The sequence below is a fragment of the Lathyrus oleraceus genome, chromosome 7 (assembly GCF_024323335.1).
Source record: "Lathyrus oleraceus cultivar Zhongwan6 chromosome 7, CAAS_Psat_ZW6_1.0, whole genome shotgun sequence".
NCBI lineage: Eukaryota > Viridiplantae > Streptophyta > Magnoliopsida > Fabales > Fabaceae > Lathyrus > Lathyrus oleraceus.
The window spans coordinates 299881982-299900757 of record NC_066585.1 but is presented as its reverse complement, the minus strand read 5'-3'; the positions used below and the strand labels follow the sequence as shown (position 1 = coordinate 299900757).

Below are 18776 nucleotides of genomic sequence, written 5' to 3'. Positions count from 1 at the left end.
TTCTTTGTATCCATTCAAATAACCAATCATCCAATTTCACATTACAATTAATCCATAAACCTTTTAATGGACGTTTTCATTTACCACATTATTTATCCATAAAGAAATAAAACAAGCAGGATTTTGGCCAGTATACCTTGTGAGCAAGGTCGACTGGACATGGCAATTTTACACTACAAACAAGTTGTTACATGTGACCCCAGATTTTGGAAGCTTACAATAATTTGGGTTTTGCTTTGAGAGATGTAGACAGAGTGAAAGTGTTCCATCCAGCGTTTGGCAGAACAAGATTTCAAATCCTAATAAAAGATTGCTACTAGAGTTACAAAATAATCAATTTGTAAACATATCAGGCGCTACTAATCTTCCTCCAAATGTCACACTCTTGCTTGATGGGAATCCTCTATGCTCAGATAACACATTCAATCAGTTCTGTAAACTTGAAAGAGCTCTATATTTCAATGCATTTGAGGAATATTTAACTTCTAATCTTAAGTTATATGCTAATCAACTGAGTTATGCTTTTGAGTGGCAAGTAGGACCACGGGTGCTAATGATCTTGAAGTTTTTTCCTGAATATGTTGATAACAATAGCTCGCGCATTTTCAGTTCAAGTGAAATCCAACGGATCAAAAACATATTCACTAGATGGGTCATTCCTAATCATGATTTTTTCGGGACTGAGACCTCATCCAATTCAGGCCTAAGCACAGATGCTTTGTTTGGTATGATCTTAATCCAACTGTCAGCAAGCATCCGCTGTTGTCATTCTCTCCCCGAAGTTGCCGCTTCCATCACTTGAATCTCCGACGATATTGTTGTTGTTTGTGTGGCCTTCATGCTGTCTAGTTGTGCTGCTGGAAGAGAATGCACAAACATTCCTACTCAGTCACATACATTGCAATATGAATTAGGGACATCAAAGAGTGAGACATTGAAGAAAGAAGTGATGTCTCACTATCATATAACACCAATCGATGATTCAGCTTGGGCAGATTTGCTACTGAGGAAGTTGTTAACAGAAGAGCACCAGCGTGATTGGACTATTATGTATCGGAAAGTTAAGAATTTGGGTGTGTTTAAGCCACCCGTTGGATTTCTCAAAGAAGTTCCTCTTGAGGATGTGAGTTTACTGGATGGTTCTGTTCATGCTGATGCACAACAGACTAATTTGGAGTATCTCTTGATGTTGGATGTTGATAGTTTGATTTGGAACTTCAGGAAGACGGCCGGATTACCAACTCCGGGTACACCTTATGGTGGATGGGAAGCTCCTGGTTTGGAACTCATAGGACATTTTGTTGGGCATTACTTGAGTGCATCAACTCTAATGTGGGCCAGCACAAAGAACGATAGTCTGAAGGAGAAAATGGCAGCTCTTGTTACCGGTCTATCCGCTTGTCAGAAAAAAAAAATTGGAACGGGATATCTATTTGCATTTCCAAGCGAGTTTTTGATCAATTTGAAGCTAATCAACCTGTTTAGGCTCTCCAACTTAACACCGCCACCAGTGGAGCAGAATGTGGGTCAGCGGTAAACAGAATCGCCGACATATTTTGATGACCTTGCATCAAACACAACCAAAGCCCTGCGAAAATCAAACCAAACCATAACAGTCAGTACCCAAAACCAAAAGAACAAAATCTGATGCAACTCAAGTCATTGAAAGCAAGAAGAGAAGGGGCCTCAAGTACAGGGCTGATAATTTTTGAAATGATCAAGTATTTGGAGGGAAAGGGCCCTGAGTTACAAGCATCTCGACAAGTTGGACTACTCGATTTTATTGCTTCTGTCCTGCTTGCTTCTCACACATCCAAACCTGAAGCATTCCTGGTTACATTGCACCTGTTAAAACTTCTGAAAATTCATGGTTTGGCAGAACTGAACTGCTAGTTAATGGATTTGCATCAAAAATGGTTCTCTAGCCTTGAGCAAAAACCGATACTCTTCTTCATTAAGCCTTCCTATCAATTTGGCTACTTGGAAAAGATTAACCAAGCTCGCATCAGAAATAGGAGAAAGATCAAAGAATCTGGTGGAAGCTCTGGTTGACAACTCGTGAGTGGAATCATCAGGTGTAGATACGACACGGGTACATTATTGACCTTTATCAGAGTTTGAATGCTTGTTTGACACAATGTCAAGAGAGGAGAATAATTCCACTGGCCTGTCTAGTTGTTCCGCTTCATGAGATGCCTCCTTGATTGTAGTACTCTCCGTAGTAATTCCTGGAAGAGACTGGTCATCCTTACTGGCTTCGAACAAAGGAATATCCTTTTGGTCATCTATAATTGCATCAGTTTTTCGACAAGATTTCGCCATATCCAACTCATCAGCTTCCTGATCTTCTCTCGTTCGCACCACATGTGTACTGGAAACATCTTCAGATAAAGGCAACAATCTTTCCTTTTCTTCATTCTCTTTTTCATTTGTGATAGACTCATCCACTGCAGTTGTAATAGAAGCATGCGGGGACAAAAGGTCGGCAGGTTTGGATGCAAGATTGTGTGTTATTACTCTTTCACTATTTGAAGTTCTCAAAGAAACATCTTCTACTACATCAGCGCCAACATTCAGAGAGTTTACACCTTGATCTTGGGCTGACAATTCAGAATCATTCTCATGGACTCCATGACCCTTAAGTGTTAAGTTGTCATCCCATTCGGCTTTGTGGCCATCGCCTGTGTACGAACTTGTAGGCCTCCCTATTTCCACCTACATGCTGTCAATGACGTTGCGGATTTATCCGCCGCTGCTTCACTGGAAGGGACCTTCTGCGGAGGACACGGACAAACTCCAATATCTTCAATCTGTCGGCTGAGTTCCTGACAGAGCTGCAACAATTTCAAGTGAATCCGCAAAATCATTGTTATCGTATGGTTCCTTTTTCTTTAATCAGGCATGCAGTGGAGCGAATGAGTTCTTTCAGAACTGAAACCATGTTGGACACAACTGCAATGGCTCTTTCAGCAATTGTCATTGTGAGGTTCAAACTCTGTGTTTGAATTCATCTGTTAGACTTGGGTTCCTGAGTGGCCAACATGTTAACTTGGTCATGATGCCAAATCTCAACCAAAACAGTACCATCATCCACTGGGAGAGGCTGTTTCCAAGACTCCCTAGCAATCCTCATGTGTGTATGATCTGCCGCATTGTTGTGGCTGCAGGAGAGGTTGCTTCATGTCTTAGCTACGCATTTCCACTTGCAGCTAAAGTGCATCCGTTTTGCTGTGCTGAACTCCATCGTTTTATTTAGTTACGTGGATTGGTCCAATTGCTTTGAAATGGATGCACAAACTGTTAGTTTGTTGCTGTCAAATAGTGCTTGGATTGGATTCCTGCTAGATGAAGCTTCACGATTGATCACTGGCATGTTTGAAGTGTTAGCCACAAGTGTTGTATGCTTCATGACAGGTTCCTCACGACCATTAGGAAGAGCTTGACTAATGACTGTACAACAAAAAGCTCCTGATGTAGCGTATGTCCTACCAAGTACTGAGGGGAAAAGGGCATCAAGAACACGCTAACCCGTAAGAAGAGGAGCATCAACTACAAGTTTTGATGCAACAGACCTTGGTGTACGTACAGGCTAACTCTGAAGCATGGTGGACTTTCTTTTTAACACCTTGAAACTCCAACTCCAACATAGTGTCCTTCAAGGAATATTGGCTTGCCGGTGCTACATAGGTAGCCTTTCCCATCGCATCAGGAGGAAGTGCCACACGGTGCTCCATCAAACTGTTCTTGAAAACAGTAGCATAAACAGAGACACCACAGGGAGTATAGACATCAGCAGGTATTCTTGCAATAGTTTTCAAAGGCCCCTGAATTCCACCCAAAATATTTCCCAATATTCCAGGTCCCGACTCCACAGACAGAGGCTTGGGTGCACGTACCACCGGATCATTAATCATCAACCCAACAGTTTCCTCATAAACTTGGATAGCGGCAGAATCTCCTTCCAAACGGATGATTTCACTATTAAGATTTTCTCGACCACTACGCACCAGTTCGTACATAGCAGCCTCATTCATGTCATCTGCAACCACGACGAGTTCAGATGCCTTGGGAATGTAACCGTATTCGCTCTCCTTCTCGGAGTCTTCGAAAGTTGTCATGCAACCTCCATGAACGGCAGATAATTATCCCAATCAACACGAGATGCTAAATTAGTATCCATTGCTCCAATTCACTATCAGCTTTTTGTCTCGCACCTGTCAGGAGCAGTTCGTGACTTGACTTCATCTGCTATGAATGAATTACGCACTTTCAGTGAAGCAATAAAGGCTCTTCTTACCACGTCTGCTAATGGTGCTTCGATTTTGAGGGTTTTGCAAGCCTTGAGTTCCTTTGTCACCTCATCGACTGAGAAAGAGAATGATGGAATTTCTCGGGCTCATTTGGAGTTTTCTGAAATCAATTCAGCATTAGAGCCCTTGTGGCATGAACTGAGTTGCTGCATAAGCAAGATAGAATCCTACTCTGAGCCAGCATCTGAGACTTCAATACCTTTCATTTCCATCTGGTCAGCACGACTTATCATCATCAGCACCTCAATTCACAACCGTAGCCCTGCAAAGGTCAAACCAAAACCGTGTCAAGCTGCCACAACAACACCATATAAAATCAGTCCAAATTCCAAAAAAAAAAAAGAGAAAACACATATTCAAGTGAGTTACAGTGGTGAATTTGTTTCCTTACCAACATTGAAGTTTTGGAAATAAAGAGAATTGGGAAGGGGACCACAAGTTGAATATGGACAAAATTCAAAACATCTTCCGTACAGACACTTCCCACTACTCTGAGGAAAGACAGCAACACAGCAGAGAAAGGAGGAGTCATATATAAAAAGCAATCACTATTCACGAAAAACCCTAAGTTTGGATAGCCGCCACTGTTCACCCACAAGGAAGGGAGAATTCTGAAAAACACAAAGCGTCGTTACTGTTCACTAAGAGAAAGAGGAGTCGACGGCAAGGAGAAAAGAAAGCCATAGTTTTTCTTGGTGGTGAAGAGAGGACAAGAAGGGGAAAACGTTCAGGCGAAACGCTTACTCACATTCGTCGGTCGATCTCGCCGCAACCGGTTAGCTTCCTTTCCGAGCTTTATTTCTATGTTTCGATTATGCTTTGCATCCTTCTGAGGGAACCATGGTTGTTGTTCCGATTTGAACTCCATGTTTGATTTAGCAATATTGTTGCCTGTTTGTTTGTGATGTTAACTTCCTGTTAAAAAAAATTTTGATGTTCAAAATGGAAAGAAACAGAATCTATGTGCGTTAAAGATGAACTTGTTCTGCTACTTCTTTTTCAACTTTGTATTTTATTTAAAAGGTTTGGTCCGTTTGTTTATCTTATGTATTAGTGCTTGAGATCATACGACAAGGATGCTTGTCTGGCGGAGTTGGTAAAGGGATGCTTTGACAAGCCTTTGGTCTTGGGTTCGATACCCTTGTGCTTCACTTTGGTTTTAGCTTTTTTTCACTTTAGTCAATTTTTAATCTTTAACTGATTTAGGATCTATTTTATTATTAATCATTTTGTTTTATTTTATTCTCACTTTTCAACTTTAGCTTTTATTCTTTCGCGGTTATTTTATTTTTATTTGTTAAACATCGATTTTAATTTATGGATTCAACAATTCCCATGTTGTTTATCCACGATTACTTTTATCGATACATTGATGGTATTTCGCCGCGTTTTGATTAATCACATATGACATTTCGATTGTTGTTAATATGTGCAAACCGGCTTTGAGCACATTATTTAGGTTTTGTGTGTCCCTCAATTTTTATCCGTGCACGTCCCGATGTTGTTTCTTTCAAATTAATTTTTGAGTATTTTGTATATATAACTTGTTGTGTTATTTATTCACATGGCTTACTCTTGGGCCTTCTTACAATGAGACAGTTCTCTTGCACTTACACTCATACATTGCATTATTTGTTGTTTGGGCCCGATTAAATTATTCCAGTACTTTGAATCCCCATTTTACAAAATGTACCCTCACTCCCCTGGCATGTAATAATTTTACTGTTTTATTTCTTTATTGCTTGACTGCTTAGTTAGCTACTAACACAAGAATAAAATCAACAATTTCAAAAGATCAAAAATAATGACTCGATCCAACGTCGAGTATTTTCTCAATAAACAAATCAATCCATTTCTTCTCCCCGTTCCATTCCATTTCTTTCAAACCTTCATCAAAATGCTTGATCCAACGTCAAGCCATTTTTCATAATAAAAATTCAAAAAAATATTAATTCATATTCAAGACCTTTTCAATAAAGATGGAAATGGAACGTGGTGTATACCGCGCACTCTTGAGACTAGGATTCGAGACGGATGTCTCGCTCATCCTAGTTCTCGCCATCATCCAAATTTATCTATTCTGTTTCTCTCAAACACTCATTCAAACCTTTCTCAATCGTTCATCAAATGCTTGATCTAATGTCAAGTCATTTTCATAAAAACTCAAAAAATACTTAATTCCTATCTAAACACTTTTCAATAAATATGGAAATGGAACGTGGTGGATACCACGCACTCCTGAGATTAAGATTCGAGGCGGATGCCTCGCCTATCTTAGCTCTCGCCATCATTTAAATTTGTCAATACAGTTTCTTCAAACCCTTTCTCAATCAAAATTCAAAAACACTTAATTCTTATTACACACTTTTACAAATAAAGATGGAAATGGAACGTGGTGTATACCGCGCACTCCTGAGACTAGGATTCGAGATGGATATCTCGCTCATCCAAGTTCTCGCCATTATTCAAAACACATCAAACCAACCAATTTCTTTTCTCGCCGTCGTGCGATTGACCCTTCAAACCTTTTCACAAACGAAAGGTACTTTGTTTCAAAACAATGCAAGACAATGTTTTTCCACCTGTTTTGGGTAGTCCAGCAATGTTTTCGTCGATTTGACACAAAGTAGCTTTCGCTAAAATCGACCAACAAATAAACATTTTTCTACCCAAAACTACGTAAGCCTTGATTTCTCTGTTGAGATACGTAGGAGCAGGATTTGTAAATCTTGTCAGGCCCACTAATAAAAAACTTAGGTTTAGTCCTTCGTCAAAAATCCAAAAACATTCTCCTCTCATTCTATTCTTTCTTTCCCATCTAGTAACTTAAAGCCTAACATTTCAAACTAACATTAACGCACACAACTGACCTAATGGTTCCCGTTGAGTACAACGGACGTGAGGGGTGCTAATACCTTCCCCTTGCGTAATCGACTCCCGAACCATGATTTGGTTGCGACGACCATAATCATTGTCGTTCTTTCTTGGGTTTTATCGATATTTCCCCTTTCCTTTTTAGGAATAAATAAAGTTCGGTGGCAACTCTGTTCAGTCCATCATTGCGAGCGTGCGATTGCGCTTCGCTTAGGTCGTATTCTCTCATTTTTCATTTGAGGTACGACATCATGGCATCATAACATGATCCATTCTCAAACGTAAATCACACATGTTTCATACAAGGCATATTGGTTCACTTACCAAGTGAATACTTGTCCACGATACACACCTAGGTACCGTTGCATCCAAGCATCACCGTATACTCATTTTCATAACCTATATCATCTTTCTAAGTTATTAATCAAGTTATTCTCCTAGGTTTCCTCACTCATCTTTATAAAGTTTTAATCATGTTATTTCACATCCAACAACATCCAATCAATTTATAGCATATACATTAGCACATTAAATATAATACAAGAACACCCATAGTAGCATAATATGTCACAATAAACCCTAGATATATCCGACTCACAACATGCTCTTCATTTTCTTAGGTTATTCAAGTTGTCACATACAAACAAGTCAAACATAACCCAAGCATACAATTATCACTATCCTTTACCAATAATTCTTGGTTAGCTCATGGTCTCTCATCACCATGCAATATCTCATTGTATGAGTTTTTCAAAGCTTTAAGTCTCATATCAGTCGGATTCACGGTTCTTGAATTATGGCAAGAACAAGAACCATATATTCAATCAACAAAACAACTACTCATATATATATATATATATATATATATATATATATATATATATATATATATATATATATATATATATATATATATATATATATATATATATATATATATATATATTCATCATCATTATCCTATCAATAATTGACATATAATCATGTTTTTTCATCACTATATGATAGAGCATTGAAAGAGCTTTCCAACGCCTCCGACTGCGTCCAAAACAGATTTATAACACTTAATTAATTCATCAATCTATCTTAATCAAGATTTAGATTAACATTTATTCATTGCATAAATATTCAACAACAAAATCATTGGCCTAGTGGTAAGGCTTGTACCATTCCAAGGAGGTCTCGGGTTTGAACCCCATTGGTGACATATTTTAATTCATCAAATAATTAATTCATGTCAATAGATTGATCAAATGAATGAAACCAATCGATTGATTGGAACTTCGTAGAGCATCATGTAAACAAGGAACAACGCCTTAATCCATCACAGCATAACATCCATTCATATGGCAACATGAAAGATCACAAATAGATGTGAAGTTGGTGATGATGATGATGATGAAGATGAGATAATGGTGGTGATGATGAGTTTATGAACTTTCATCTTCTTCTTCCATGAGTCTTCTTCTTCTCCTCTTCTTTCTTTCCTTTTTCCTTTCTCCCAATAGATGTGAAGTTGGTGATGATGATGATGATGAAGATGAGATAATGGTGGTGATGATGAGTTTATGAACTTTCATCTTCTTCTTCCATGAGTCTTCTTCTTCTCCTCTTCTTTCTTTCCTTTTTCCTTTCTCCCACTTCCTGATAACTCTCTCTTTCTATCTTACCTATTACCTCTCTTCTTATCCACTTCTTCTTTTCTTTCTTTCTAACCACACAAATATATATATATATATATATATATATATATATATATATATATATATATATATATATATATATATATATATATATATATATATATATATATTAGGTAGTAATAAAATATCTCAATTGATATTTTATCTTCCAGCACCAATTGACCAATTACCAATGTTATCAAAAATGTCTTCTCTTGTATTTATTAATATTGGTATGTCTCTTTTATTAATAATGAATCTCTTCAGAGTTCAATGGTTACTCATTGGTCCCAACTGGCAACACATAGAGCACATATGGGCTCTAACTGTTACAATTGATAATAGATAAAGTACATATAAACTCAATTGGTCTTGACTGACAACTAATTAAATATCATGTTATAATATTCTGAAAGATAACTAGTTTGTTGACCATGTTTCCTGACTTGAAAAAATAGGGATAGACTTCTAATTGTAAAAGTGAATTAAATTTTGTATATGTATCATAAATTCGCTATATATTATCACATGATTCTTTGTTGAAGTGTAATAAGGTACTAATGTTTATCTAATTACTTAATGTAGTAACTGTTGTGTATGTTGATACACGACCAGTCTTATATCTTCCAATATGAAAAGCTATGTTAACATGGGAGATGATATTCATATGTTTACTTTAACTTTCAAAAAAATTTACCACTCACCCTCAAATAAATTTGTTTACATGTCAATGAAATGCGTATTTATTGTTACTTGGTGATTCGAAAACCATTATAAACTTAGGATATAACATAAAATTTAAAATAAAAACACTTTGATATTTAATATCATATTTCAATAAACTAGATATTATATTAAAGTTTTACAGTTTAAATTTGTACATTGTCCTAGCAAATATATTACAGTTTGTTTTTAGTTACGGTAACTTTTTTGATTTTTGCTTTGGATCTATCAAATATTCTTTGATTTTATTTTAGACTTATATTTGAAATTATAATTGTATCATGTGAAATATTTATATTATTGACTTAAAAGATAATATCAAATACTAAATATATTACAAACATTAAAATAATATAACAAGAATAAAAAAAAATGTAAGAACTGAAACCAAGTACTTACCTGGATTTAAACAGAAATTCTATATAACTGAAATATACAATTACATATATAAGCCAAATGTTAACCAATAATTCCAAGTTACCACAACAAAACTATATAATAAGTTTAAATTTAGATTTAATGTAAATTTGAGAGATGCAGATGAAGCGATGTGGGCCCATACCAACATACCTTTGACATAAACTAGATTTGATAAAATAAGTAATTTATTTTTCAATATTTCAATAAATGGTTTATTACTCATTGTTATTTGGACATGAACTCTTTACCAAATGAAATTTATCATTTGATATCACCAATACAGAATCTAGTTATTATATGAAGTTTTTGAATTAAACGTTAATCATAGTGGCGCAGTGGAAGCGTGGTGGGCCTATAAATTTGTATCTTTTATGACTAAATATTGAAAAATAATTAATTAGTAAGGAATAAGTTATTTGAGATTAAAAATATAGATATTAATATAATTACTATTATCACTTCATTTTTTGTATTTGTTACAAATCAAATTAATTAATTAGTAAGGAATAAGTTATTTTACAATTTTTTTTAGTCACGGTTATTTTTGAGGTTTTTGCTTTGGATCTATCAAATATTCTTCGATTTTATCTTAGACTTGTATTTGAAATTAGCATTGTATCATGTAAATTTTTTATATTATTGACTTAAAAGATTAAAATCAAATACTAAATATATTACAAACATTAAAACAAAATAACAAGATAAACAAAAAAAATGTAAGGACTGACACCAAGTACTTACATGAATTTAAACAGAAATTCTATATAATTGAAATATACAATTACATATATAAGCCAAATGTTAAACAATAATTCCATGTTACCACCACAAAACTATGTAATAAGTTTAAATTTAGATTTAATTTTAATTTGAGAGATGTAGATGAAGCGATGTGGGCCCATACCAACAAACCTTTGACATAAACTAGATTTGATAAAATAAATAATTTATTTTTCAAAAAAAAAAGTTTCCTAACAAAAATAATTTGCTCAAGATGATTATAGGTAAATTGTTTCTTCCGTAACCAATTATTAAATGGACAAGTAATATATTGGAGGTACCAGATTACAAGTATTGCACTCAGTAGTCTACTCACCACAGACGCCGGAAAGTACCTTTACACCAAGACAATCTCGAATTGCAAGATGACCTACAAAAAATACTAAAATGACGTGTAAATTTAATAAATGAATGAATGATTTATATCAACCATTATGATCAGATACCCTGTGGTTTTAATTGAAAAGTGTACATATTCAAACTCTAGATATTCTTATTAGTATCAAACATTTACGCCTTTTCCCGTTCGGGTGTGCGAAGTTACTTGTTCAACAAAATGTTTGTGTGACTGAAATGTTTATGTGAGGCTTGTGTGTTAGTTAATCATAATGAATATACGTGTCAGGTTAGAATGCTAACATAATGATTCTAGTTAAATTTATGATGTCATTTGCAACAAATTAAACAGAACTCTAGTTGTGAATGTGAAATATCTATTTATATGCATTAATATGCCCGTACTTGATGTCTAACTTTTCTTACGGATATGTGTTTAAGTTATAATGAGTTTCTAGAAATTAAAACGTACACGTTATTTAATATGTTGATACATGAGATATGCGTATCTATGTCATTATAAAAAATTCTACAAATACTAGCGATGATCTTCTTATACATGTGTGTTTTATTTTTTATATTTCTTTACCACTCACTCTTCGTTGTTTATAGGTGTGTTTGTGAAATAGATTTTTTTAAGTTAGTTGTTGGTTATTCTAGCATTGGTATGATGTGTAGCAAGCATAAAGGTGAAAATATGATAAATGGTTTATTGCTCGTTGTTATTTGGACATGAACTCTTTACCAAATGAAAATTTTCATTTGATATCACCAATGCATAATATATTTATTATATGAAATTTTTGAATTGAACGTTAATCAGAGTGCCGCAGCGGAAGCGTGGTGGGCCCATAATATATTTATTATATGAAATTTTTGAATTGAACGTTAATCAGAGTGCCGCAGCGGAAGCGTGGTGGGCCCATAATATATTTATTATATGAAATTTTATGACTAAATATTGAAAAATAATTAATAAGTAAGGAATAAGTTATTTGAGATTAAAAATATAGATATTAATATAATTACTATCTATCACTTCATTTTTTTGTATTTGGAGTCAGTTAATAAATAAAATGTACCTGTGACTCGCAATTGTATGTGTGACATGTGTTTCCTAATATCATGATGACCATAAATATCATGTTATAATACTTCTGAGGGATAACTAGTTTGTAAAACATGTTTCGTGACTTGAAAAAATAGGGATAGACTTCTAATCGTAAAAGTGCATTAAATTTTGTATATGTGCCGTAAATTCGCTAAATATTATCATATGATTGTTTGTTGAAGTGTAATAACGTGTTAATGTTTATCTAAATACTTAATGTAGTAACTGTTGTGTATGTTGATACACGACAAGTATTATATCTTCCAATATGAAAAGCTATGTAAACATGGCAGATGATATTCATATGTTTACTTTAACTTTCAAAAAAATTTACCACTCACCCTCAAAAATATTTGTTTACATGTCAATGAAATGCGTATTTAGAGTTGTTACTTGGTGATTCGAACACCATTATAATCTTAGGATATAACATAAACTTGAAAATAAATTAAACACTTTGATATTTAATATCATATTTTACAATTTAAATATGTACATTGTCCTAGCAAATATTTTACAATTTGTTTTTAGTCACGGTAATTTTTTTGGTTTTTGCTTTGGATCTATCAAATATTCTCTGATATAATTTTAGACTTATATTTGAAATTAGCATTGTATCATGTGAAATTTTTATATTATTGACTTAAAAGACTAAAATCAAATACTAAATATATTACAAACATTAAAATAAAATAACAAGAATAAACAAAAAAAATGTAAGGACTGAAACCAAGTACTTACATGGATTTAAAACAAAATTCTATATAATTTAAATATACAATTAGATATATAAGCCAAATGTTAAACAATAATTCCACTTTACCACCGCAAAACTATGTAATAAGTTTAAATTGAGAGTCAATGTTAATTTGAGAGATGAAGATGAAGCGATGTGGGGCCATACCAACAGACCTTTGACATAAATTAGATTTGATAAAATAAATACTTTTTTTTCAAAATAAAATGTTTCGCAACAAAAATAATTTGCTCAAGATGATTATAGGTAAAAAAAATCTTCTGTAACCAATTATCAAATGGACAAGTAATATATTGGAGACAGGGACCAATCGATTGGTCCTCACACATTTCCACTTTTCACTTCACAAAACACCATTTCCTCTGTTGCTCCATTTCTAACAAATCACCCACTTCTTCTTCCAAAGAACCCATCATACCACATGCTCATATACACATATATATCAAGGGTTTCAAGTTCATAACCACAACCACAACAAATCATGTAGTCACAACAATCATGAAGAACATATCAAAGCACATGTTCATGGAAATCAACAAAATCAAGAGAAATATTCATCATATACCATGGTTTTTCATGATTTATCTATGATTCTACAACTTTAATCTTCTAGAAATCCTAGGGTTTCTAACTAGAACTCACCTCAAGAAATGGAAGAGGAGAAGTTGTTGAGGATGAGATGATGATAAAAAGTTGATTGTGTTGGTTCCAGGCCCTTGATTTCTCCAAGTTTCTTCTTCTTCTTCTTCTTCTTCACTAGCTTGCTTCCTCTTCTTCTATCTTTCTAGCTTTCTGATACATAGAGCAAATGAAATAGCACATGTGGGTAATTGGTAAGATATAATAACATGTGGACCACAAGCCATGGAACATTTGTGGGGTTAGAAAGTGGTTACTAGTAGTAACAAATATCTCAAGTGGCACTATACTTGTAATATTTGTTCTACTAGAGCTATTGACCCATTATTAGTTTTACCAAAATGTCCCAAATAATAAAAGGTCAGTCTCAATCAATATTAATTAAGTCAACCTGAACTCACTATTTACTCTATTTATCCCAATTGATAACTTTTAGAGCACATAGGAACTCAATTGATCTCAATTAATAGGAATATGGGTATTTAAGGAAATACGGGGTATTACATCCCCCCCCCCTTAAATAAAAATTTGTCCATGAATTTAAATATTACCTGGAAGAGATGAGGGTATGCTTCTCGCATTTCTGTCTCCAGTTCCCAGGTTGCATCGCCCGGATGTGATTCATCCCACTAAACCTTAACAAGAGGAATCTACTTATTCCTTAATACCTTAACTTCTCGTCCTACAACTCGACTTGGTAGAGGTTCGAAAGTCAGATCTGCTTCTACTTCTATTGAATCTGGAAGATTAGGCTGAAGAGAATCTGGAATGAACTTCCGGAGTTGGGATACGTGAAAAATGTCATGCAATTTTGATAGAGAAGGTGGTAAGGATAATTTTTAGGCTACTTATCCAATCCTCTCCATAATCTTGTATGGCCCTATGTATCTCAGACTTAGCTTCCGTGACTTAAACGGTCCTTTCAGTCTCAACCTCGGAGTCACCTTCAAAAATACATGATCACCTTCATCAAATTCCAGTGGTCTTCTTCTGTGATCTGCATAGCTCTTTTGGCAATTTTGTGCTTTCTTCATCTTATCACGGACCATCCTTATCTTTTCAGTAGTCTCTTGAATAATCTTCGGTCCTAAGATCCTTCCTTCATCAACTTCCGTCCAACATAGAGGTGTTCTACATTTCCGTCCATATAAGGCTTCATAAGGAGCCATCCCGATACTTACATGATAACTATTTTTATATGTGAATTCAATCAATGGTAAGACCTCCTTCCAATTCCCTCAACTTTCAAGTACACAAGCTCTTAACATATCTTTCAGTGTTTGTATCGTTCGTTCAGTCTAACCATCCGTTTGAGGATGATTAGACGTACTCAAACATAATTTTGATCCTATAGCTTGCTGGAATGCTTTCCAAAATATTGAAGTAAACTTTGGGTCTCTATCGGACACAACACTAGTTGGAACACCATGCAGCCTAACAATTTCTAAAATGACCAACCGTGCAAGATGACTTTCCTTGTAAGTAGTCTTCACGACCAAGAAGTGCACGGACTTAGTCAACCGATCCACAATCACCCAAATCTAATCATAACCACCTTGGGTCCGAGGTAACCCTACTGCAAAATCCATTGAAATACTATCCCACTTCTAAACTAGAATCTCTAAAGGTCGCAATAAACCACCTGGCTTCTGATGTTCGATCTTCACCTGTTGGCACACTATGCATTCCGACACATACTATGCAATATCCCTTTTAATTCCAGACCACCAATATTCCTTCTTCAAGTCTTGATACATCTTTGACAAACCTGGATGTATGGTAAACGCCCCTTGTGGCCTTCCTCTAAAACTTTTATTTTCAGCTCAGCATCATTCGGAACACAAATCCTTTGATTAAACAGAATAACTCCATCTGGTGACTGAGCGAAACCTAGTTGAATCGACATCTCTTGCAACTTCTCATCTATCATTTGTCCTTGTCGGATCTCTTCCCTTAGGTTATAAGTAACATTCAAATTTCCCATTATCACACCATCCTGCGTCCAACTAAACTGAATATTAAGATCTCGGAACTTTTCCAACAATGTGTATTCTAACATCATCAACTCAACTTTATGCATCTCTTTCCGACTTAAGGAACCCGCAACCTTATTCGCCTTCCCCGAGTGATACTTAAGCTCAAAATCAAAGTCCTTCAAATACTCCATCCATCTCCTTTGTCTCATGTTTAACTCTTTATGGTCAAATAAGTATTTCAAACTCTTGTGATCTCTAAACATCTCAAAACACACCCCATACAAGTAATGTCGCCACACCTTCAATGCAAAAACAACAGAAGCTAGTTCAAGATCATGAGTTGGATAGTTCTCTTCATGAGGCTTCAACTGACGAAAGGCATAAGCTACAACCTGACCACTCTTCATTAACACCCCTCCTAATCCTTTCTTAGAGGCTCACAAAATACTTCATAAGACTAACTAGGATCAGGGATGATTAAAACAGGAGCAATCGTTAGCTTTTCCATCAAACTCATGAAACTCCATTCACACTTCGAATCCCACTTAAAAGAAATTTCCTTTCGGGTAAGTCTAGTCATTGGTAATCCTATATGCGAAAACCCCTTTATAAATCTTCGATAGTAACCTTTGAAACCTAAGAAACTTCTGACTTCAGAAGCATTCTTCGGTCTTTCCCAATTAATAACTGCTTCGACTTTAGATGGATCCATTGATACTCCTCCTTGTGATATGACATGACCAAGAAATATCACTTCGTTCATCCAAAACTCACATTTACTTAACTTGGCAAAAACATGCTTCTCTTGCAGTACTGACGGGACAATTCTTAGGTGTTCTCCGTGCTCTTGGGGAGTACGAGAATAAATAAGAATGTCATCAATAAAGATCACCACGAACTGGTCCAAGTATGGTTGAAATATCTGATTCATATAGTCCATGAAAACAGCAGGGGCATTCGTTACACCAAAAGGAATTACGAGAAACTCATAATGGCCATATCGGGTTCTAAATACGGTATTTGGTACATCTGAACTCTTAACTCTTATTAGATGATAGCCCGGTCATAAATCAATCTTCGAGAACACATAGGCTCCTTTCAACTGATCTAACAAATCGTCTATCCTTGGCCGAGGATACTTGTTCTTAATGGTGACTTTATTCAACTGGCGATAATCAATACACAACTGCATACTACCATCCTTCTTCTTTACTAATAACACTAAAGCTCCCCATGGTGAGACACTAGGTCGGATGAAATGCTTGGTTAACAACTCTTCCAATTGATTTTTCAACTCTCTCAACTCGAGTGGTGCCATGCGATACGGAGAAACGGAGATTGGAGTCGTCCCAGATATCAGATCAATAGAGAATTCCACTTCCCTTTCAGGAGGAAGAGAGGTGACATCCTCAGGGAAAACTTCCGGAAATTCACAAACGACAGGAATTTGTGTAACACTCAGATTATCGCTAGACTCCTTGGTGAGAACCAAGAGATCTGACTTTTCCTTCTCAAATAAGAAATTAACCATACCAACCACACCTTCTAAGATAGTAGTTAATACATCCTTTGGAGTAGCTTCACTAGATGGAATGATAATCAACTTCTATTCACATCCAATAAACACCGAATTGGACGAAAGCCAATCCATCCCCAAAACCACGTCAACCTTCTTAAGTGGTAAACAAATAAGATCAATCTGGAAAATTCTATCATTCACCGAGAGCGAACAATTTTCACAAATCAATGGTGTCTCAACCACATCATCCATGGAGGTAGTAACCACCATAGGAGGAAACAAGGGAATTTCTTGCAAGGCAAGACACTTCATGCACTAAACTGATACAAAAGAGTGTGTCGCCCCACAATCAAACAATACAAAACAAGGATGATTATTGACGAGACACATACCAACAATTAAGGCATTGTTGCTCTTAGCCTCCCTTACATCCAAAGTATAAACTCGGATAGTGCTCCTCCCTTCCATCTGATTCTTATTATAAGGATATTCCATAGACATGTGCCCTTCCCTCTAACAAGTAAAACACCTAACTCCACTTCCAGCACAACTTCTAAAATGAGACCTCTTACATACTTGACATTGAGGAGTAGGGTTAGGTCTTGCATGTTGCACTTGTTTTCCCTTGAAAGCTTGAGGTCTAGGCCTAAACTGGTTACCTGGCCTCCCTTGGTCTTTCTGTCCACTCCTATATTGATCCCTTTCTTATTGAACTTTCTTCAAACTGTTCTCGGCCACATAACATTGCCTTAACAATTCAGCATAAGTAGTGAATTCCCTTTGAGAAACACTATGAGAAATTTCACCTCTTAGACCAAAAAGAAACTGATCAATATTCCACCTCTCATCTGGTGCGTACGCAGCCTGTCTAGAATAAGCAGCCATATCTTCGAACTTCTCAGCATACGTAGCTACTGTCATAGTACCCTATCTAAGCTGTTGAAACTCAAACTCTTTTTGAGTCCTCAAAGGGCTAGGAAAATACTTATCCAGGAAAGTAGTCTTAAAATGCTCTCAATCCCTAGGTATTCCTTGATTGGTCATAAGAGTCGAAGCACTCTCCCACCATCTCACAGCTGGACCCTTCATCATGTGAGAAGAAAACACAACCTTATTCTCTTCACTACAATTCACTACATGAAAAATTCTTTCCATGCTGGCTATCTACTCATGAGCCTCCACAAGATTCAACCCACCATGGAATTCAGGAGGATTCATGCGGAAGAATTCTCGGAAACTACCACCTATAGCTTCTTGTGGAACCCCTTGAGGATGAAAACCACCATTCCACTGTTGCATCATCTGTTGCATGAATTTATTTTGTTGTTGTTGCATCTGTTGCACAAACTGAGGCCATTGAAAACCTTCACTACCACTTGGCGGTTCAGAGTCTGAATTCTAGGTTTTGGGTCTACAACGACCTTTGCACCTGTCAGCCATGATCCTGAATGTCATACAGATAGGATTAAGTTGATTAGGCTCAATACTATGAATATAACACCAAGGACAATGATGACAACCCACATATGAGGCAGAAAGGAATGCTTATAATACTTCATGGCTAGGTCGAGGATACGACCTGCTCTGATACCAACTATAACACCCACATATAATATATGTCTAGAATACATATTGTACATAGTGTAAAA

General features: G+C 35.8%; 2 protein-coding genes and 1 pseudogene across 2 annotated transcripts; all 3 read right to left on the bottom strand.

Moving 5' to 3' along the window:
* Window positions 1-214: 214 nt before the first annotated feature.
* Window positions 215-5306, bottom strand: LOC127107894 (V-type proton ATPase catalytic subunit A-like; annotated as a pseudogene).
* A 9933-nt stretch (window positions 5307-15239) lies between these two features.
* Window positions 15240-15799, bottom strand: LOC127103527 (uncharacterized). The gene is made up of 2 exons (XM_051040780.1): window positions 15401-15799; window positions 15240-15299 (listed from the first exon to the last, which is right to left on the bottom strand). The coding sequence occupies exons 1-2, from the start codon at window positions 15797-15799 to the stop codon at window positions 15240-15242; spliced, it is 459 nt and encodes a 152-aa protein (XP_050896737.1).
* Window positions 15800-16065: 266 nt separating this feature from the next.
* LOC127103526 (uncharacterized mitochondrial protein AtMg00860-like) lies at window positions 16066-16539 on the bottom strand. The gene has a single exon (XM_051040779.1). It carries the CDS (start codon window positions 16537-16539, stop codon window positions 16066-16068), a length of 474 nt encoding a protein of 157 aa, XP_050896736.1.
* Between the last annotated feature and the right edge of the window lie 2237 nt (window positions 16540-18776).